This window comes from Zea mays, chromosome 3 (assembly GCF_902167145.1).
Source record: "Zea mays cultivar B73 chromosome 3, Zm-B73-REFERENCE-NAM-5.0, whole genome shotgun sequence".
Lineage (NCBI taxonomy): Eukaryota > Viridiplantae > Streptophyta > Magnoliopsida > Poales > Poaceae > Zea > Zea mays.
Window position 1 is genome coordinate 203,750,515 of NC_050098.1, and position 22,996 is coordinate 203,773,510.

Below are 22,996 nucleotides of genomic sequence, written 5' to 3' on the forward strand. Positions count from 1 at the left end.
TAGGAAATTTCTGTGTACTGAATTTTGAAGTAGCAGTTCTGATTCATATGTGCATTGAAGTTGGTCTGTGTATTGAACCACTTTGGTATTAGTCAGTTATTTTTCTATGAATTGCAATTCAGTTAGCTCATGCCCTGGTTATTCATGTATGTGAATTGCTAATACTACAAACGATAACAGAGGGCATGTTCTGAAGAACATTGTTGCTAGGAGAGTAAGGCATTGGCAAAGCGATCCTTGAAATAAAATTATAAAATAGATAACTACTGCGTCCGAGTATGTTATTGGTGCTGTTACAAACGAACAACGTTTTTTCTGGTTTATTGTTCTGAATAAAAAATAGTAGAACAACCTGAGAATCACTGAAAGTTATTATGACTGAACAACTGAAACCAAACCGACTAACTGAGAAGACCAGTTAATTATTACTGAAGAACTAAAACCAAACTGACTAACTGACAAGAGCAGCTAATGCTTACTGAAGAACTAAAACTAAACTGACTAACTGACAAGAGCAGCTAATTCTTACCGAAGAACTAAAACCAAATTGACTAACTAACAAGAGCAACTAAGTCCTAACTGATAAACTATAGGATTACTACTAACTAAGTACTCCCGAAACGACGAGTCAAAATCTCTTGTTTCATCAACTTAAAGTAATGTTTTGATTCGTCGTCCATTATGCTTGTATCTGTTTGCATTATTTCTTTGTCCTGCCGATCTCGCTCCAATTCAAGCTTACTCTTTTCCATCCCAAGCTTACTTTTTTCCATCTCAAGCTTACTGTTTTCCAACTCAAAGAACTTGTCATCACGGGTGTTTCGGTGTCTCTCTGTCTCTTCTCGTGCTTCTCGCATCTTTTTGACTTCTTCAAATAAATTATCACCATCAATATCACAGGCACCATTCTTTCTCACGCGTGCTTTTTCCTTCTCGGATTTTCTCCCCGGTGGTCTTTCAATATTGACAGGAGCATCACTATTACCATTGTTGGCGTCATGGTGGTCTTTGAGCTTTGATTCTCTGAATTTCCACTTCGGCTCATGCCTAAGAATCATCCACACATGGAAGACAGAAAATGCCTTCCCTTGTTGTTTTTCTCGAAATTCTGCTTTCGCCTCAGCAAGCTACAAAAAACAAAAGATCGACTCATGTGAGAATCTGCATGTTATGTGACAAAGTATAAACAATTGTTCCATATGTACGATTCACCTTGTCATCACTCGTCTTGCCACTTTGATTTTTCCTTTCTATGGCATCATAGTAACCTTGAAAAATATTCACTTCCTTCTGAATAGCAAGCCAACGATGTTTCAATGATGACCAATTACGATCGGACTCGAATGTCCTGTTCTTGTTAAAGTATTTCCATATTCTTTCCCAAAATGTGCCTTCTTTTTGATCTCTTCCCATAATAGGATCTTTGCTTACATTCAGATATGCCGAAACCAACATTAGGTCCTCCTCTTCACTAAAATTCTTGGATCTGCCCCTCTTAATCGGCTGTGAGTTCATTTCATTCGCCATCGGTAACTCTGCTAATGCATTGCCAACTTCCAAACAATCATCAGGGCCAAATCCATTTGCACCTTCATGGTTCAATAAAGAAGTGAAGTACCCATCTTGGGAGTCCATAGTGCTGAAAAATTATAAATACACAATAGCTTATCATGATCCTAGCATTCCATCCACATGAAACAAATTGCAAGTATTGTTCAAACAAGCAACAGCAACAAGTCTACCAAGCAAGAAAGTGCCACTACAAATAACTATCAGACAATAATCAGACATCACATAATCAGTACCTATTGTTTTTAATAGGACTACCAACCAAACAATGCATGAAACAAATCAGTAAACCGAAGTTCTAGGAATACAAACCTATGATCACACATCCAAGAAGGATCACTGATGCCAGACATTGGTGTGGGTCGAAGTTGTGATTGTGGGAGTTCAGCCATCATCAAAGAGGGATCGCTGCTGCCGACCATCGTCTGGGATCGAGATGGATGTTGTGGGCGTGCAGCAGCTCTAGCATCCATAGAACCTACAGAATCTCGACGAATCGCATCTATGGCAGAATTTAACGAAGACCTACGCCAGCTCTTTACCTGTGTCTGCTCTGGTTTCCTTCGATCCATCCACACGGACCACCACACAAAGGATTTGAGTGCGCAGGTGAGTACAACTGTTTGGCGGCGACGGCTGTGGACAACAGTTCGGCGGCGGCTGAGGACCGAGACACACCAGCGGTAGAGGAGCGGGGAACAGCGGCGCAGGGGAGCGGGCCAAGCCAGCGGTAGAGGAGCAGGCCACGCCGTCGCAGGGAGCGCGCCTCGTCGGTTGCGTGGAGAGCTGGTCACGCCGTCGGGGGTGTGTGTGCGGACTGAGGGGCACCGGCGGGTGGTGGCGAGGCTTGCCGTAGGGATCGGGCACAACGGCGTGTGGGACGAGATATCTGGGAAGTGGGGAGCGAGGTGGGTGTGGGATGCAGGCGCGAGATGAAGAAAGGTTGTTGGCGAGGGAGAATACGTCCGCTGTGGGAAGGACATATATTTACGTCCTGTGTGTTGCACTCCTATACGAATTTCATTTAAATTTATAAAATACTAACTCTCTTGGAAGCTATATTATAGCCTTAACTCCTATATTTAAAAATAGGACCTAGTTTAAGCTCTCTCTTGGAGTTGCTCTTAGTTCTCGCTTCTCATTTCCGCCGTAGATTAATAATTTTTTATTTTATTAAAAAGAATTACTTTCTCCTTTCTGAATTACAAGACATCTTTATTTTTTAGATACATTAGTGTTTGCTATATATCAAGACACAATGTATATGAAAAACTACATGCTTCATTATGGTCTATTGGTATGTTAAAAGTTCAAAGTTTTAGGCAATGTGGATTCGGGCACAACAACTTTTTGATTCGTTTTTTTTCTAAAGAGCTTTACTGAGAAGCTGACTACTAAGAATTTAGATGTTTGGTAACCTAGCTATGGAGAGAATCAGCTGGTCTAATGTTTGGTTGACCGTATTATCAAATTCTGGAGTATATACGATAATACGGCAAATTTTTGTACTGTTCATATGCATGTTCTTATCATACAAAATTTGGTAATTTTGCGTCCTAACTCACTGTATCATATTCTTTTACTTTTATTAACAAAAAATCATACTAACTTCTAATGTAGTTAACGCTTAATGATGTGTGGAACTGTGGACACACATTAACTTAATTTAATTAGAAATGCATTACACTGCAACACGTCCTATACAACAATTGATACAGCAGTGGAGAACACGTGCACTTTACTGAGTCTACAGCATATTGTACTTGTGACTATGAGTTTATGTCATATGTTGGATGTCTTAGTATTAGGCTGTCTTCGTGATACTGTTTGAGGAGTAAAGTTTAAAGATAGAGGATTTGAAGATGACATTAGGCTATCTCCAGCAGTTTTTTCATATCTCCTATTTCAAACCTCACTCTATAAACAATGTCATCTATAATGCAAAACAGTGTCATAGCCTTATTGCAGGTATTATCATCTGAATATGAAGAAACACATATGTTGACTGTTACGTTTCAAGACTTGAGGGCTCCATTATGAACAACAGGGGCGTCCATGGGCCTGCGCGGACTGTGTGACCGCACAGGGCCTCCCAAATTGAAGGGCCCTAAAGTTAATCTAAGGTATATGTATATATAGTTAATATTTCTATAGAGACAACAGCTTCTAGTCTTCTAGGTCATCACCTCAGCGTCATTCTAACTTTCAGTTCCACATTCGTCGGAGGAACTGCAGGAGCCGGAAGTGCACCAACACTTACAAGGAGATTTGAACAATATGATGGTTATTAGAAAATATTTGGTTTCTTATTTACTCCTGACGCATTGTGATTATTGGATAATGACAACTTGAAATCTTGTCGTCGTCATCTAGAGTCTGCACTTAGAAGAGAAGGGCAATCTGGTATTGATGCAAATGACCTTTATATGGAGTTGGGTTTTCTTCAAGATTTTATTCCACAAGAAAATATGGACCCCGTTGAAATTCTAGATTTCCTGAAGCAACACGACTATTTTCCTAATACAACTAGTGCATATAGAGTTCTATTGACTATTCATGTGACGGTTGCATCTAGGGGTGGGCATTTTTTTACCGTAAACCTAAAATCGAACCGAACCGTACCGAACCGAACCGAAATTTTCGGTTTTTTTGGTAATTCGGTTCGGTTTCGATTTTTAGATCTGAGAATTTCGGTATTCGGTATCGTAATCGGTTTTCACCGTATACCAAACCGAAATACCAAAAAACTGAATACCAAACTTTATGAATTCAAAATTTTGACTATTTGATTATGTAAACTAAATGTGTAATGCAATCAAATTGTTATTCACATATTTGTATGTGATGTATGATATATCTTGAAATGTTTATACATATATAATTTTTACTTTTTAAAATTATGTGTAATGTGTTGTCTTGTAGCCTTCTTAAGTATAAGTTTGGTGTTCGGTTTTTACCAAAAAACCGAAGTAAAAAACTGAAACCGAACTTATCGGTTTTCATTTTCTAGAAAACCGATCGGTTTCTAATATTTGGAAAACCGAAGTTTTTTAAAACCGAAAAACCGAACCGAAATTCCAAAAAAACCGAATGCCCATTCCAAAAAAAACCCGATCGGTTTCTAATACTTGCATCAGCTCGGAGCTTTTCTAAATTGAAGCTATTGAAATCCTATCTGCGTTATATAATGAAACAAGAAAGACTTAATGCATTGGCTATAATAGCACTTGAGTGTGACATGCTAGAGAAGATTGATTATGAATCTATCATTGAAGATTTTATTTCGAAGAACACTAAGAGAATGATGTTTTTTAAGTAAAGATTATGTAGCAGGTATAATACTTAGACTATACTACTATACTTTATAATATAGTTTATTGATATATGTTACTATTTTGTTATTTTGCTAAGTTAAGCTTGGCCTTATCTATTATTTAGCATAGGGCCTCTAATTTATTTGGGACGCGCCTGATGAACAAGAACCTGTTTTTCTGGTGAAGCTTTTTGAGAGCTGCCCTAACCTACAAAAAAATTTCGGTACCTAATACCAGCTTTACTATTGACATTAAAACACTATCATCTCAAGTTTCATCTTGTGGGTTATCAGTAACAGGTGGTGGCAGTGATTTGCCCCGTTTCACTGATCACATGGATAGGCTGGCAAGTAACTGAAGAAGGTGCGGGTGAAGTTTGATAAGAGAGAATTAGCTGCTGTGAAGCAGATTCTGTTAGTTAGGATAGCGCCGATTGAGAGGACATCTGCGAAGTACAAGAGAAACTACTATACTACATGGAGTTGGAGTACTCCTGATTTGCAAGGGTTTGAGCTTCTGATTGGCGATATAACATCCAAAGTGCAGAACTTTCCCATCTAATAGATGGTTTTGGTGTTGGATCAAACTTCATGTCATCGTGTAACCTTTGCAACAGTTCATACATTGGAACGTCGCGCTACACAAACACTCGAAATACACACGTGCCGCAAACTGAATATTCCGTAATGCAGTGGTTCGGATGAAAATAACAAAAGGCTGGGGGATCTTGTATACAGTCACTGGGAAGCTCTGCCATAGACCGTGTTCTCGTATTTGCCGCTCCACCTGCATTTTGTTGGTTTTGATGATGTCAAATGCGTTGGTTATATGTATGCAGGATCCATGAGTGATGTGTGAGATTCAAGGGGAGTCACAGCCCACCTGTTGGAATCATCAGATGGGACCTGAAGTTCCAGCTCCGGACTGAACGGCTGGAACAGACGGTCGATGTCCTCGTACTTCACCTCCTCAAGGGTAGTGGGATTCCACTGCGGCATCGTAGATAGAGAAGTTAAAGAAAAAGAGCACGGCAGGCGGCAGCGATATTCATATTATTGAGATACATAAAGAAAATGACTAAATGAGAAAGAGAGAGGAACCTTAGGGGCATTGTCTTTATCGATGCTAAGAGCTCTAATGCCCTGTCGTAAAATCAAACTGAAAATGTCAATCACCAAGTTGAAGAGTCATTTTTAAGGCAACAGCAGCTCATTGGTACGACATCCATACCTCATAAACATCCCCATTGACAACAGACCGCAGTATATTCATTGTAAGCCTAAATTCCTTAGTCAAACATTCAGGCAAACTCTGTTTTCGACCTTCTCTGATCTGAAAATTTTAAATCATCAAGGAAACTAGAGCTTAGCTTGTGGAACGAAACTCATACAAATCCACTGTGGTGCATAATTACATAAATCTAAAATAGTAGTTTTTTTCACAAGAATAAAGCAGGTGGTCATGGAGGGGGGAACTGCACTAGTCTTCACCTTAGGCCATGTTTGGTTTCAATTAGTCTTAGGACTAAACTTTAGTTCTAGTACTAAACTTTAGTCTCTATATGTTTGGTTCTAGGGACTAAATAGATTCTAATGTCATTAAATACACTGTTCAAAGACTCTAATACACTTGAAATACCCTGTCGCAACAGTAGCTGTCCGTCCAAATACTGAAATGTCTAGCATGCACTTCCAAGCGGTCAGGTTTTTCAAATGCAAAAGTCCGTCCAAACTGCAACAGTAGCTTTCGGGCGAAGGAACGTGCAGAGAAGATGGCACGGCTCAAACGGCGACGCTGGAAGGTTGGCGGCGGAATGGAGAGCGGACGTGAGGTAGGGAGCATAAGGCCAATGGAGGAAAAAATTTTGTTTAGTCCCTTTTAGCCACCCATTGAGGGACTAGGGACTAAATTGGTTTAGTCCCTCATTTAGTCCTTGTGTTTGGTAAATTAGAGACTAAAAGAGATTAAATTGAAGGGACTAAAAATTAGCCCATGTAACCAAACGGGGCCTTAGACAAGCAAAAACAAAGGCTGACAGGATGAATTCCATTAGGTTAACAATAATGTGAGACTGTACCGATCTCAGGGTGATCTTCAGTGCAGTTGGAGATGATCTTCTCAGACCCTTTAGGACTGGAGCTATCCATTGGTTTCCGTCTATGCTCGCTTCTGATTCCTACAGTGACGAAAATCAAGGTGTTTGATTAATGATACACATACGTAGCAAAATAGAGAATTTACTTGTTACAAGGACAGTGGTACAGGGATGGTTTGATGCTACAACAAAGGATGAATGCATCTTAGGTGCTGGAAAAAATCGGTACCTCATTGAACCAGGTTTTAGTTTCACTTCATTAATATATGGTAAGTCACTTTCAAATTATACCAGGTTTTCATTTGAAATCAGGATTAAGGTATGCAGCTCTTTTGCAGAAAAATGTCAACTTCTAGATCTAAGTAAACCATGGCACATTACAGAATGTAGAATAAACACTAGCTAACACTTCAGTTGTAACCAATAGTCTGAGAAACTGATGGAGATCTCACAGCATAAAGTGGGATGGCATGAGTGTTGAATCCTTACAAATGCTTTTATGATATCCTCAACAGTCTCTGCAGAGAAGCATTTGTTGATAGTTGAAAGCCTATCAAAGAAAGATTGAGATATCAGTGTCAGTTTATTTTCAGTATATGCAGGATAATTATCTTATATGTGTAACAAGTTCTATCTTAAATAATTATCAGATCCAGTACTTATTCAATATACTATCTTCATCAGTTTGAACATCTGTTGAAAATTCTTCAATAACAGCTCGGACTGCAGACTCAGCACCTGTGTCCAAATCCAGTAGACGTTTTTCAAGTTCTTCCAATTTCTGCATAAATATTACAAGTGCTTTGATTAGTAAAACTACAGGCAACCACTATCAACAAGCAGCCTGACAGTCTCTAATCCCAAGTATCTATTATTTGCACATGGAACCATGTGAAAATCAGTGCAGAAAAACAAATAGAATTAGAAATGCCAGCTGCTGAAAATGTCTTACTTCAGAACTGACAAAATGAGTAGCAAGACCAGCAGAAATCATTTCCTTCGCATTCAGTCTAGCACCAGTTAAAGCCAGATACTCGCCTGATAGTTCAAAAGGAGACAAATCGTCATGACTCATCAGATGCATCATAAATATGTCTCACATTCATATATTTGATTTTTTTTATTAAAAAACAGAACTCTACATTTGATTTGTAATTGCCACTTTTTTGTTATAATATTTCTGCAATCAAACTCATGCATAATTTTTATCTTTGAAAATTTATAATATAATACTCACCTAAATATCCAGGGAGCCGGGAATGGATGTAGGAAAAGCTACAATCTGTGTGCAATCCAACACTAGCCTCAGGAGTAGCAAAGATCTATCAAAAAGAAAAGGAGAAGAGCTGATCACTGTTAGATTCTCCAAAAGAATTCAGAACCACATTCAGAGGCAATCAAGTGGATAACCTTTCAACATTAAAAAACTTGAGAACATAATGCTCATATACTGTTTATATAACAAAAGATCATATGAACAGGTGCACAAGAGTACATGTTTTTATCATGAGCGATGCAATGAAGATAATTCATGTAGAAGAGTTAAGGTAAAATAGATTGTAAATAATATAGGCCTCAATGGTGTATTGTTGGCACATACTGTTTTCTCTGTGACAACTGCAAACTTTAGTGGCGCAACCATTGCAGCGCCACCACCCATGACAAGCCCATTAACAAGAGCAACCTGCATGAACATAGGATACTAGAGTTTCAGTACATTACTTTCTTCAGAAAGATGAATGGTTCTCTGACAATCATATACCATGGTTTTCTTGTACGTGTGAATGTGGTAGCAAAGCCAATACATTCTATACACAACCTCGAGGCAGGAATCATCTGCAAAGCAGTATTTGTAGCTCCAATCTTAAGTGACATGATTTATTGTATGCAAATGCACATCATGGTAACAGAAAATCAATGTAACTACTAAGAAATCGAAATGGTCTGATGGCAATGCCATGTAATTGTTCTGCAATGTCCATACTTGATTTCCCTTCATAAAACATCTTTAGGTCCCCACCAGCAGAAAATGCACGCCCAGCACCCTATTCAAAATGAAACATCAGTACATAGCATGGTAACATTTGTCTACATGGAACTTTCAGACAACTGCTGAATCTATCTTCTTTCACAGAAAGATCGATCACTCATGTCAACTCAATACGTTGATGCCCTTGCCAGCTTGCTGAACAGAAGATATGATGTGTCAGACGTTTTAAGCTACAAACTCTCTTCGCTGTAGCATAAAATGTTCAAGGCAGTTACAAACTTCAATATTCAGATGGTATAGAACAGACAACATTCTTGGCTCTCACAATTTTAACAATGCACACCTAAGGCTAAACTGACCTTGGTCCATACCGTCCTAGAGCAGTAGAGCAACCACAAGAGGACATAATGGCATATGCTGACAAATGGTGCTACCATATATGCTGTGTCAACAATTACTAGCGCCGAACGTTGGCAAAATACCATTTCATTTTACAATGGAAGGTAAAGGTACGGACCTTAAAGATGACGAATTTGGCGTTCTCATCCTTCTCCCATTTCTCCAGAAACTGTGCGAGGAGGTACACCTACAAGCAGAAACCACGCGCGCACAATTGAACCACAAAGAAGCTTCTAGTTCAAGAACCAGGAAACGGGGCAAGGAGCCACACCACTCTGTCGGAGATGCCGTTGAGCTGGCGCGGGCGGTTGAGAGTGGCCACCCTCGCGGCCCCGACCTCCTGCCCGAGGACCACCTGCATCAGCAGAGCACGGGGCCTTGCTCCCCTTAGGTTAGCTGATCAAGCCCAATTGGGATGCGGCGGCAGGAAAGGCAAGAGATTTGGTGTGCAGTCAGTCAGGCTGTATCGATCGCTGGTACCTCTTCAGGATTTGTTTGCTGCTGAGCCATGGACGACTGAAGCTTGAGGTTCCCTCCTACGTGCGTCTTGGTGTTGTGACGCGAGGTGCGAAGCTGTGAAGAGTTCCCGTTTGTTGTTGGTGGAGGTGAATGGTGGCCTTGGTGCACGGGCTGTTTGGTGTGAGCTCAGAGTGGAGGAGTAGGTAGGGTGTGGAAGGTGAGCTCGCGAGTCGCAAATGGAGCAAGGCTTGCAGAATGGGGCGGGGGTAGGTGCGACCTCGAAGTCGTTGGCAGTGGCTCCTGCCCCCTTTGTTTTCCGAGAGAGAGAGAGAGAGAGAGAGAGAGAGAGAGAGAGATCTTTTCTTAAAGACGAGAGTGGTTTGACTAATCCCATTTGAAAACACAGGGGTTCAGAGGTGAAACGGAGCAAATTTTAGGTGTACGGTTGCGGACTTGTGGTAACAGTGGGTATGGTTTTTGAGATGGATACAAACTTTCAAACCATCCCATTTCTTCATCGCCACAAACCACAATGCCTTCCAGGTATCCATATCGAGTACCTCTCCTCCGGTAAGAACTGTTCTTTCTGTTATAATATAATATACGTGAATTATCTATTTACTATTATTAGTTTAAGTTTTTGATTGAATTAGTTAATACATGCAATTTAAGCCTGTTTACTCGACTTTAATCTGTAACGACTTTTACTACTTCTGCAGTGTTTTGTCTCTATAGATAGCAGTTGCTGCAGTATAAACAACCGACTTTAATCTGAAGTAACAACCACTGTGATATCAAAGTTAGAGATCTTGAGTTCGAATCCTAGTTAGCACAATTAAATAAAATAATTGTTGTTCGCTCATATATTCCACGTTAGAAATCCAAAAGAGGCTCGATATAAAAAGAGTGTTAGAATATAATATAAGTGAATTGTTCATCTCATTCTATTAGCATAAGTTTTTGGGTTGAATTAGTTGGTGCATGAAATTTTATACTTTCATTCTTTTGGATCCATTCATTTTGGAGGAATTGAAAATTACTTAATAAATTAACCTATTTAGCTTGGATTTAACATTCCACCACTTTTCAAAGTTCATATATAATAAGCATATCTTAAATTCATGGAGTGGAGGATAAAAAATGATTTTATGTATCGGTAGAATTTGTTTCTACTCTACAACTTATAGTACACTTTTCGGCTCACTCATCTATAGTAAAAATGTAGCACATAAATATCTCCATCATCTTGCTAATAATAATATACAAATATATTTTGTATAAAACTGAATTAGCTTAATTGATATATGTCTATATTACTATTATTAGAATGGAATTTAATTCTAAGAGGATCCAAACACGGCGTTTTTGGAAGTTAATATATTTTTTCTGAGAATATGTTGGAAAAATGGAGTTCCAAGACTAGCTCTAAATGATTATTCAGCGGTTAATCAATTCTCGCCAATTGAAAGCGTAATAAAGAGTCTAAGGCTGGCCGCAGTCACGGACTGGATGTCCGACGCTACTCGACGTAGAGTTTACTCGATGCAAGAATGTGCTGCAGCGGGCTACTGGATGTCCGACGCTACTTTGCCGTGCACGCTTGGGAACGCTAGAAATACCGTTTGTACAGCTGAAGCGCTATGCACTGTTTGGACACTAAATATCTACGGCAATGAAAAATATACTGTGAAAAAATGATAAAATATATGGTTGTTGATATATGGTTGAGATATAGAGTAAATATGATTGCAGATGGTTGTGGTATAGAGTAAAGAATTTTGCTGACGAAGATAGAATATTCCTTTTAGAGTAGAAATTTAGAGTAGTATGAGGGCGGATAGCCTAATCACATAATATGGGTGAGGACCGAGGAAGGACTAGTGAGGGCTGAGGAGAGGAGACGTGGCCAAACTAGCCACAGCTCTGCGAGACAGCGACTGCAACTACTTTGGTCAGAGCTATCTTCCGTTACGATGTTTTCGGTCTGCCTCCTGCTTTGCCTTTCCCCCCAAGAATCGAGACGCCTATGGCGCACCAGTGTCCACGTTCCGTCAATGTGCCACGAGAAAATTTAAGTAAAAACTGAACGACTACACGTATGAGCCGACTGGTCGAACCAGCATTTAACCCCCAACAAGTTGAAAAGAGTGTTTAGCCACGCACCAACAATCGGAGGACGCAAGCGCACGAGAGATGTTGCCAATTCACATTCTGCGTGCATCACATGGAATTCCTCCAGTTGCACCAACTCAAATAGCGCAGCCAATCTTCCTCCTCCCAAACAAAGGCTCTCTCCTCCTCTCCACCACGGGCCAACAAGCGTATCGTCTCTGAGTCTCTCGTCTCATGCCCTGGCCAACATGAGCACGTACATATCTCTCTCCTTAGAGCGCAGCAGCAGCGTGGTCCGCGACGCCGCCAAGTCCGCGCCTCCGGGCAGTGGTGTCAGTGCCCCGTATCCACGCGCGGGCGCGGGCGCGGGCACGTCGCTTTCCCTGTCCGGCGCAGCGGCGGCGCACGGGCACGGCCAGTACCTCCCCCTCAACGAGGACGACTCCCTGGACATGGTCCTCTTCGACGTGCTCCGCGAGGCATCCGGCTCCGCACCCGGCGCCACCTACCAGCCGCCCTCGTCGTCGTTGCCTACGCTGAAGGCGCTCGCTTCCGGCGCCTCGCGCAAGGGCGGTGGCAACAACGGCAACGGCAGTAGGGCCGCGCACGCACCCAAGGCGGCCACGGGGCGGCACTACCGCGGGGTGAGGCGGCGGCCGTGGGGCAAGTACGCCGCAGAGATCCGTGACCCGGCGCGGCACGGGGCGCGGCTCTGGCTCGGCACCTTCGCCACGGCCGAGGAGGCCGCCGCGGCGTACGACCGCGCCGCGTTCGGCATGCGGGGCGCCAAGGCGCTGCTCAACTTCCCGCCGCCGGCCGCGGGCTGCGGGAACGCCGCAACCGCCACGGCGAAGCAGGCTGCTGGAAGCCAAGTGAACAACGGCGAATGCGATCTCCTCGAAGAAAATGGGTCATCGCATGATAGTGAATGTTTCTAAGCATTGTCCAGTCCGTTGATTGACCAGAGTGGTATGTGGTAGCGATCCCTCTTCTCGTTGTAAGGACATGCCGTGAGCTGTGATGGGTTCAAATTGGGGGGATGATGATAGCCATAAAACTCCAATGTTTCTTTTTTGTGCGTGTGTGTGTTTCCTTCAAAATCTGGTTTGGGAGCGAACGTGCACGATCCTATTTGGATGCTTGTTTAATCATGAATATATACAAAAAAAAAGGTCAAGATGAAAACATGATTTTGTTCGCTGCAGCTTCTCTAGCTTTGACTACAGGACTTGGCATGAATAGGAACTTAGTAAAGATTTCTCAGTATAGACATTAAACAAATGCCGAGTACAGAATGAGAATCCATCAAACAAATGCGAAACGGTTGCCTTCCTTACGAAGATTCCAAGAATGGGATTCCAATTGGGGTGGGGAACAACAGAGATGTTACCCGAGCCCACTGCCCCTGTAGCTCTTCCAACTTTTAAACCAAAATAAGAATTCAAAATACATTCGACGCCACATGGCCCACCACCTGCGTGACCTCAGGAGTGACGTCATCGTACCACTGGCGACGTGGGAATCCATGTTTCATCCACTTGATTTTCTTTTTGAAAAATCCTTTGACAGGAAACTGCAGTCCTACCAGTTTCCACCTTACCATTGCCCAATGTCAGGTCGACCACAAAATTATACTGCCCACACAATAACAAAGGCTTGCAGACTAGTAAGTACATCAGGATTCGTTACCAAACTTCGTGGGGGTATTTGGAGGATTTACCTCTCCATCCGTCAGGACAACAGAAATCTCGATATGCGCTTCATTATAACGACATCTCTCATATCCCCCCTTGCTAAAAAGCAGGAGCAGACGACTGCTAGCGTACAGTCTGCCTAGCCACTGCAGAATCTGAAAGAAATCAGAAACACAGAAGAAAAAAATCTTGTAGTTCATTATTACTTTCGAAGCCCCACTGTACCATCTAGTCACACTCCCCGAGTCCTGTTCCATCTAGGAAATTCTAACCGTAGAAGAGTCTGCACCAACAGGATGACCAAATCTGTTTGCGATACCATGATGCTGACCGACCCTGATACCACTTCAGAAGTGGAAGCTTAAACATAACCAGTTGCTTGTTGCCTTGTTACTCCAGTTGTGCATGAACAACATGCATGGAACCCTGACCACGTTGGTAGAACAAGAGATTTCTTAGCTTCTGATTCTACCACCAAATTCCGGCATGCAGTGTTTTGATGCTTATCCATATAAAGCACTGTTAAAGCTGCGATCATGCTAGGAGATAGGAAATTTGATGACAAGCCTGAGTAGTCGATCTCTTCCCTTAATAAAGTATCCCGTTTCTTGATGGGTTCATAGAGAACCCTGAATACTTGGCCAGCTGATTCAATTTGCATCTGGCGGATTTGATCATTTGAAATAACCTCACTGGTCCAACCAAATGCGATAGATACCATGAGGTCCAATTCACATCGTAAAATGAAAATACACTATTGCTAAAAAAATGGAAACACAATGTGACAAACACAGAAGAGGCAATTGTAGTAACAAGCAATAAAGGCAAGGAACTGAGCCACCTGAATGACAGTGAATGTATGACAGGCCTATAGGCTATGGATGCCAATATTAGGTTGTCTCCAGCAACGAACCCTAAATGGTCCTGTACTCTAAATTTAGAGGATGAGACGTCCGCTATCGGCTCCAGCAGCAACCTGTAAATAAAACTGTAAAATAGCGGACGACTTTGACGAGCGCTAAAGCTTTCATCCGCTATCCTGCTCTCACATGCAGTCCAGCCTCTTCCTCTCTCTACTTTTTCTCCTGCGCTTGTCAGATGCCGTGCAGATGCCATGCAAATTTGTCTGCTATCGCTTGGTTGTAGTCGGTTTTAAAAATTAATTAGTCTCTAATTAATTCTTGGATCACATGAATGATTTTTTGTTTCCGTGCGTATGATAGGAAATACATAATACATTTTTTTGTAAATAATATGATCGATGAGTAATTTGTATATAAAATGAAAATGTATTGTAAGAAGTATTTTTATTTTGCAACATAAGTTAATTAATTTTTTATAAGTGACATGTAAAAATAATGTGTATTATAAATTCCGGTACACTATAGATATAGAGGACCGAATTTAGGGGACGTTGTTGGAGATGAAAAAGATATAGAGAATAGAATCTTTTAGAGCGTGCTGTATAGGACAGAGAATATTCCTTTAGGGGATAGAATTTAGGGGACGTTGCTGGAGATAGTCTTATCCTTGAAATTTAGGGCCTGTTTGGTTCGTGGCTAACTGTGCCACACTTTGCCTAAGGTTAGTCGTTCGAATTGAAGAACTAATCTTAGACAGAAAAGTTAGGCAAAATGGGGCAAGTTAGGCATCAATCCAAACAGGCCCTTATTGTTCGGGAAAATTGGTTTTATAGCACGATAGGACATCATTTTCAGAAAACACCACTAAAAAGATTTCCATCACGGCAAATATCACCCAATAAAAATACTAATCGGGAACTCTTTCCATGTTATTTTCTAAAAATAATGTTCTTTAGATGCTACAAAACCATTTCCCCTTATTGATATATACCCATTTATACATATAACCTGATCAACTATCAAAATTGGTGCTCTGCCATTTCTAATGGTTAACACTGACATTACAAGCGGTAGAGAGCAAAATCTGTTTGTTCTATGACATGACTTATAAAAAAAGATGATTTAAGGAAAATAGTGCTGACTTAAATAAAAAAAGGGAAATCCCAGTACCAGAGGCTCCCACATGGGTGAGGGTCTAGGAGGGATAAACCGAGGCAAGCCTTCACCTTGCAAATGCGAGGAGGCTGCTTTGAACCCATAAACTGGTGACTCAGTGAGACATCTCTTACCACTACCCCAGGCCTGCCCTTCTTCTGACATAAAAAATGGAAACTATAACCACTCCAATAAGGAAGATTAACAAAACTTAGCCGGGGAGGGAAAGACCGCCCTCCCGGTATCGTATTAAGAATATACCGAAACATGGCACCGGCCAAGAAAACCACCGAACCCTGGCCTCCCATCACTAACGGGTCGATCAACTGCCCCACTCTGCAACGGTCCACCCGGAGGGTAGCGCGCAGGATTCCGGTCCCCGAGAGCGGGCAGGGGATAGCGATGGGATTTTTTTAACCAAGCCCGAAAATTCACCCCGAGGGGGATCGAACCCGGGACCTAGAGGTGCTACTCGAAAGCATTAACCATTACGCTAGAGGCCCTTTTATTTTCATAAACGTACATACCAATTGTTATTTATTTTCATAAGCGTTTGGATCATAACTAATGTCAAATCCCACATTAACTTCGTAGCAAAGAACAAGAAAAAAATTATGATTCCTATCCCACATTTATATCCTTCTATAATAGGTGGTACTCTAAGTTAGACCATGGGTGCAGAAAAGAAGGCAAAACAACCCTCAAACTCAATCTCTAAATATTGTTTATCCCAATTCACTAGAGGAAGTGCATAATCAATAGATTCGGCAACTTTGATGAGCAATTCAGTGAAGGCCCTTGATTGTGATTATTTTGGATAGTAAGATGTCCTCTTGTACCTCTAGAAAAAAGGTCTAGGTTAGAAACATGTTACCTTAATTTTGCAGCTAAATTCTTAGCTGTACAAGCCCCAAAAAGGATCTCAGGCACAACGAGAGAATTCAAGAGAATGTTGGGCAGAGAAATAAAGTTTATCTTTTTCCTCAAGTGGATAAAGCATTCTGTAATGAAATGAGCTTGGTACGCTACCACACAGGGCAGTCTTGCTAACATTAGTTCCATAACAGCTGTACCTGAAGTACATAATGCTGCTCTACTAGCCTGCAAAAGGAAGCATTACCTTCTTAGTTCACTCAAGGGACGCTGAAAGTGCAATCAAATTTGCAGTAGCATCTAGCAATTAACTCAACAACGAAGTTATGTGATGACAATTTGCACAGGCAGACCTGGCTGCTTAAGTTACAGACACTAAAGGTTAAACCACGAAACAGGAATTTCTCAATAACTATTTGTTAATATACTTGACTGGGTAGAGATGGTACAGATGCTAATGAGGATTAGCTAACCTAAAATAGTAAAATCATACCAACATGTGTACTCCACACATCTCAAGTAGGTCCGAACAAATCTGGCTGGTTGGGTTCCAACTTCCAGGAGCTATTACTTAATAGCAGCATGCATATCTTTGAATATGTTGCAATTAACAAACCAATGATCTAACTGGTAGTGTGTTATGGACTCTTTCTATGGACGCCAATACCAGAGAAGGCACAACCAGGCAGGATGGCCAAACCGAGAAGGAAATAGCAACAGAAGTGGCTAAGATTTGTCAATCGAATAAGTTCAGAAACAGAGATATCCTCAAATTGTTTGTTTAGGACTCGGTCTATTGTGAGTCAGTTTGTTCTTTCTTAGTTTGTTTAGATTGGTTAGTTGGCTTTCCAATTGAGCCAGGGACACATAACTCTATATAAGCATCGTAGGATGTAATAGGGAGAACACAGAAGAAATAAGAATCTCCTAGAGAGGAGATTCCTTCATCATCCTGACAGTGTTTCACACCGGAACGACCGACAAAGGGATCCGACCCTTTGTTCGTCCATCGTATCCTCTACATTCTCTCCCATAATCCTCTTTGTTGCTCTATTCTCCCATGCACACACCTTCCAAAAAGGCCAGAACACATCATTGTGGTAGAAAACAGAAAACACACATCTACTTAATTGACAAATTCAGGATAACATGCTGAGCCTTATGTCCATATTGACAGAAGTAACCGCTATCCATGACATGTCAACAACAAACTGTTCTCAGAGAGCCACTGATAATAACCAGCTCTACAACTATAATAACTTGCTGACATAAATCGATAAAAGATGTGGATTTCATTTTTGAATGGCAACAGCACATCTTCCCCTACTAAAAAAATAAAGGCTTTGTTTAGAGGAATGGCAATCTGGCAAGAATACCAGGTGGAGCCCTCTCCACAATCAGCGCTCAAGAGCCCCATTGAAACTGCATACCATCACAGTGACAACACAAGGGTTGCCTTTTATATAGAAAGAGGTTGACATGTACATGCTTTCTGTCCATTATGTTGTTATACTTTCTTGTGATCCAGTGTCAAAATGTAGCATCTGACCTTAATAACAGAATTATTTCATAAATCACCTAAGACAAAATGGACAGAAGCATGCACAATCCACTATCTGCACTAAACAACAGCTGTCTAAATTTCTCTTTATTTTTATTCTTTTATTCCTGTGCAGCCAATAGAAATCAAACATGAAGTTTTTTTTCTGGAAAATGACTATGCTAATCCAGAATTCAACTCTTAGGAAGATATGGTTATTTGAAAGATATTCACGTCAAATGAAAAATAAAGGATAAGAATATGTGAAGTATATCCTCAGAATGAATCAGTGCTTGAGAATTAGGCTTCAGACATGAACTCACACTGAATGCATTGTATCTTTCCTTAAGCGACCCCCCGGGTATCAACACCACTGGAAAAGGTTCTGACTGAACAACATTTTCAATATAGGTCCTCACATCTCGATGTGGAGCAACTGGGATGACTAATGATAGTTCATCAAATGTATGCCTTAAGTTCTGCACAGTATGCAAAAAGATCGGAAGCATTCGAACTACCTCCTGCATCCTACTTCCAGGTAACATGGTTATGATTGTGGCACCTAACAAGGGTGTATTTTTCATTAGAAAGCGGACATGTATTGACCACACAATCAACAACTGCACATTAATACTAAAAAACATTGACATAACTCCATAGAGGTGAACACAGAACGTCTTGATATGAACCATTATTAATGCATAATTGGATGGTTTTTTGCGTCACTTAAAATAATAATGTATCTAGCATGTTTCCATGTAGAACACATAGCCGACTATCATCACCTTTGAACCCACAGTACACAGAAGCATCAATTGAAATAAATGGAGCCTTCATGATAGGATCGTTGACCCTTAGGAAGTTGTGGCGGGCTTAGTGGTGAGCAATCGGCAGCCAGGGCATGAACCCCCGGCGGCGAGAGGGCACCATGACGGCACACACGAACGAGCGAGAGAAAAAGACTGAAAAGAAGCCCAGCAACAGAATCGTTGCTTTGTTATTATCTTCATTACTGTTTGGGGATATTTATCCTTCGTAGTCAACCAATCTGAGATCCTAATTTTGTGGAACTAAACAAATCAAGGAGATAATTGGGCACATTGCCCCCTAACGGCCGATGGCCTCCTAGCCACTGGCGTGTTTGCGGCTGCTATATTGGACACTGGTCATAACACTTCATGATGGAATATGTACTTTATTTTTGAGATTTAATTATATGTTCCACAATTGAGATTAAAAATTAATATAAATGCGACCTTCAAAAGTAGTACCAAACAAGTTATTTGGAACTGGCTCCAAAAATAGAACAATTCAAAATGATTGCTCCAACGGAACAAATTTACATAGAAACTTTATCAACACGGTAGCCTTCAATTTTAGTGGAATTGATCAAGCTGCAATAGCAACAGAATGGATTTTCATAGCTAAACAGCACTAACTGTAGAAAGTAGGTGTGCATGCAATTACTGGCAGTTAGAAATTAGCTACTGGATCTAATTCCTTCCAAGGTAGTAAGGTTTAATTCCAAAAGGCACTTCATAAAGCACATATATGGTGCACTAATCTGATAAATATGATAGAGAAACAAAAGGCAGAAGGTAGCAATTGGCACTTACAATCTATTATCTCGTGCATGTCAAAAGTAGTCGTAAACAAATCAAGTGCATGATTACCTGGGGACAGCCCATGTTCCAGTCGGAAAGCTTCACAACTTCTTTGATACTTAGACTTGTCAGAACACAATTCTGTCCCCTATAAGTTTTTCCAGATGAGGTGTTAAATTGCAAGTCAAGAAAAACAGTGGTCTCAGTAGAGCTACAATGGATTGATCTTGAGTCTTGACAATTGAATTACATGATATAAACATTTCCACTTTACGAGATCAAAATGTTGTATTTGCAATGGAATAATTTGGTCGCTTGCAAATGACAAGAATACAATGTTGAGTAGTTACTGCATATCAACTGTACATTATATGAGCACTAATACACTACACACAGGCTCTGCACCCTCTCATCTTTAAAGCTATATTTTACCCTCCATACACTGTAAGCCGTATGACTGCATGTGACTTTCTCGGTTCAATACAAGGTCTTTATGCAAGAAAATTTTAACTGGCCACATGGAGAGAGAGATAAGGTATGGAAAGTGTTTGGGAGAAGATGAAAGAAAGATTTGGATAAAAAATCATTGAATTAGATAATTCTTTATGTTAATGGCATTGATGGCTTGATGCTGAGCCAAAGTTACACAGGTCCTTACCATGTTTAGGCCAATCGCATCATCCAGTAAGGGGTGGCCCACATAAGTAGCAGGCAACCCGTTTAATCTGCATATTTCTTCCTCAAATGGAAGAATGCACAACATGTGGTCCACAAAATTATGCAACTTAGAGAGCCTGCTTTCACCACCTTTCCAGGCCCAGAATGACGGCGAAACATAATGGATATGCAGAGGACTTTGAACCTTCTGATTGCTTCTGCCTAGACAACAGAAAGTTTCATTCCATATTTGCTGATGAATGAATATATCAAGAGAAATGCTTCCATTAACACCCTTACATTTCAGTTGCTTCAACAGTCGAAAAGAAAAACCCTTTGAATCAATTGTAACCACAGCATGAGGTTGAAATAGCATAGCCGCATTTGCACTATCCTCAATTTTCCTCTGCAGAATTGAAGTGAGTACAATTAATGTCAAGTGCATCATACAAAGAGAAAGCAAGGGATGAGGCACACACACACATGTAGTACCTTGATACTGTATATGTGCGGCAGCAGCTCCCACATGCCCATAATGGCAATTTCTTCCATGGGAAAAAGTGATTGCAAACCTTCCTTGCACATTAGTTCACTACATTGACAAAAGAGTACGTATAATGGGGAAATAAATTAAAGACCAGATTTGAACAAGAACAAAAGATAGGATCCACGTCCCAACTTGAGGCTGGGATTGGATCAAATTGCAGATGGAGAAGCTACACAATGCAATTATGTTGAAGAGATCATTTCGTGGGTATAGGGAGCACATGATAATTTCACACTTCTCCTTCAAATATGACCCTATGAAATTTGATCAGGAAGTATGTGCGTATATAAATGACATCAGAAATCGAAGAATGATGAAAACTCAAAAATAAATATTTCTTATGATGGAGAAAAGGAAAAGAAACACAAGTCCATATGTATGATGTTGCCTTTGATTTACTCGTCTTCTAATCTTCTTCGTTCTCCTCTTCTAGAGAGAAGAAAATGAATAAACGTTCACTTTTACTGAAGAAAGAGTCAGACAAGTAAAAAAAACAAAGAAGTATTGGCCCAATAGAATCAGAAAGAATGGTGAACACATCCCAGTATCCTTAATGTGCTGAGCCTCAAAGAAGTATTGTCTCAACGAGTACCACATGTCAATATAACGCTTAACAAGAATAAACTAAAATTCAACATACTTATCCCTGCCTGAAAAATAATTAAAATGTTGCACACTTCTTATCCTGACGGTTTCCATTCACCTCTGCAAAGTTTCTATGTTTCAAATGGGATGGATGCAATCAAAGTATAGGCTATCTAAAAACTAAGTGTTGGTTTGAGGAATGGGCTAATCCATCATGTTTTCCTTGCTCCTTTTTTTTTTGGTTTGTGGAATGAAATTGGTTGATGCATCATCACCTCACTCCCCACGAGCTAATAATTGGTGTATTAGTGTGAAGAATGGAGACATCCACCAAACCTGAGGAATGGACTCACGATGCACCACCTCATATAGTTCGATTACTCAAACCAAACACTCTATAAAATGTCGTTTCTACAGTTCTACCTTCGTTCTACTCAATAACTTGGATTGTATAGCATTTATTCGACCACAGAAAATAGCCACAATTGTTAGATGATCCCCAACGGTGCATAGGTGTGCAATGCACCAATGTGCATTGGCATGAGAAACCAAATGTGATATGTGAACCTCATTAAAACTTCAGGAGTAGAGTATCTAAGTAAACTCGACTTTGACGTCCTAAATCTTTGACAGTGCGAGGTATTGAACCAAAAGACGGACGAGGGAGAACACGTACCCGCCAACGCCAGCGAAACGGACCGGCACAGGGGACAGCGCCCTGAGAGCCGCCATGAGTCGCGAAGCGAGCGAGTCGCCGGATACCTCGCCCGCGACCACGAACACCCTGAGCTCCCCATCGCGAGCGGCAGCGTCCACAACCCTACCGTACGAGAGAGAGCGCGCGAGGGGCCTAGACGGCCGCGCTCGCCGACGCCCCTCAGCTGCGATCCATCGCAGTAGCATCGCTGCATCGGGCGCGTCAGAAGAAAGGGGCGCCGGACAGAGTGGAGATTGGAGAATGGAGAGCCGAAGGCTTCGAAGCCTAGGTGAGCCGAGATTATTGCCATTATAAAACACGGCACGTTGGGCTTCGACGAAACGAAGACATTGACGGAGGATTCGACTATATGAAAATAAACAGCACATGTAGACTTATAATCAATTTTTAGCGCTGAGCCGAGGCATTTACCACGTAGAGGTGACGTTGTGACCTTGCCGTGACTCCTTCTCCATCCTTTCTCTCTGCGACACTCCTTCTCCATCCTTTCTCTGCGAAACCCTAGTCGTCGCCTGCAATGGAGTCGTTTCCTCCGGTAGTTGTTGTGGCTGAAGCATATGACGACGCGCGAGCAGCTGCTGTAGCTGCAGCAGAAGCTCATTCGCGCGGCCATCATTGTGGAGAAGGAAGCAATCGTTGTTGTGCAGTATGCAGGCATTGCTCGCGAAAAAGTTTGAAGGAGTCGTCGATTCGGTGAAGAACTCAAACTTTGTTTATGCTAATGTCAGTGATCAGGCATTGGTAATATTTCTCGATTCCGTTTATTTTCTTGAGATCAATCTTAGGTAGCCAGTGTTTCTGTAACGGTTTAGTTCTTTCCAG

At 41.3% G+C, this 22,996-nt stretch overlaps 4 protein-coding genes across 4 annotated transcripts; 1 reads left to right on the forward strand and 3 right to left on the reverse strand.

The window, feature by feature from the left end:
• Positions 1-248: 248 nt before the first annotated feature.
• Positions 249-2,696, reverse strand: LOC109945324 (uncharacterized). Its single transcript, XM_020551177.2, has 3 exons — positions 1,882-2,696; positions 1,213-1,639; positions 249-1,127 (listed from the first exon to the last, which is right to left on the reverse strand). The coding sequence occupies exons 1-3, from the start codon at positions 2,550-2,552 to the stop codon at positions 606-608; spliced, it is 1,620 nt and encodes a 539-aa protein (XP_020406766.2). The 5' UTR covers positions 2,553-2,696; the 3' UTR covers positions 249-605.
• Positions 2,697-5,424: 2,728 nt separating this feature from the next.
• Positions 5,425-10,082, reverse strand: LOC100283920 (3-hydroxyisobutyryl-CoA hydrolase/ catalytic). The gene is made up of 15 exons (NM_001156818.1): positions 9,848-10,082; positions 9,639-9,722; positions 9,486-9,554; positions 8,963-9,023; positions 8,741-8,814; positions 8,579-8,662; positions 8,216-8,300; positions 7,931-8,016; positions 7,638-7,759; positions 7,468-7,528; positions 6,961-7,059; positions 6,114-6,215; positions 5,984-6,025; positions 5,766-5,872; positions 5,425-5,669 (listed from the first exon to the last, which is right to left on the reverse strand). The coding sequence occupies exons 1-15, from the start codon at positions 9,875-9,877 to the stop codon at positions 5,621-5,623; spliced, it is 1,155 nt and encodes a 384-aa protein (NP_001150290.1). The 5' UTR covers positions 9,878-10,082; the 3' UTR covers positions 5,425-5,620.
• Positions 10,083-11,993: 1,911 nt separating this feature from the next.
• LOC100281172 (uncharacterized) lies at positions 11,994-13,142 on the forward strand. Its single transcript, NM_001154091.2, has one exon. It carries the CDS (start codon positions 12,187-12,189, stop codon positions 12,874-12,876), a length of 690 nt encoding a protein of 229 aa, NP_001147563.2. The 5' UTR covers positions 11,994-12,186; the 3' UTR covers positions 12,877-13,142.
• Positions 13,143-13,802: 660 nt separating this feature from the next.
• On the reverse strand, positions 13,803-22,401 carry LOC100272521 (putative lipid-A-disaccharide synthase mitochondrial). The gene is made up of 8 exons (NM_001146990.1): positions 22,133-22,401; positions 20,817-20,916; positions 20,625-20,730; positions 20,326-20,546; positions 19,737-19,815; positions 18,387-18,625; positions 16,525-16,751; positions 13,803-14,324 (listed from the first exon to the last, which is right to left on the reverse strand). Exons 1-8 carry the CDS (start codon positions 22,357-22,359, stop codon positions 13,994-13,996), a joined length of 1,530 nt encoding a protein of 509 aa, NP_001140462.1. The 5' UTR covers positions 22,360-22,401; the 3' UTR covers positions 13,803-13,993.
• Positions 22,402-22,996: the final 595 nt, after the last annotated feature.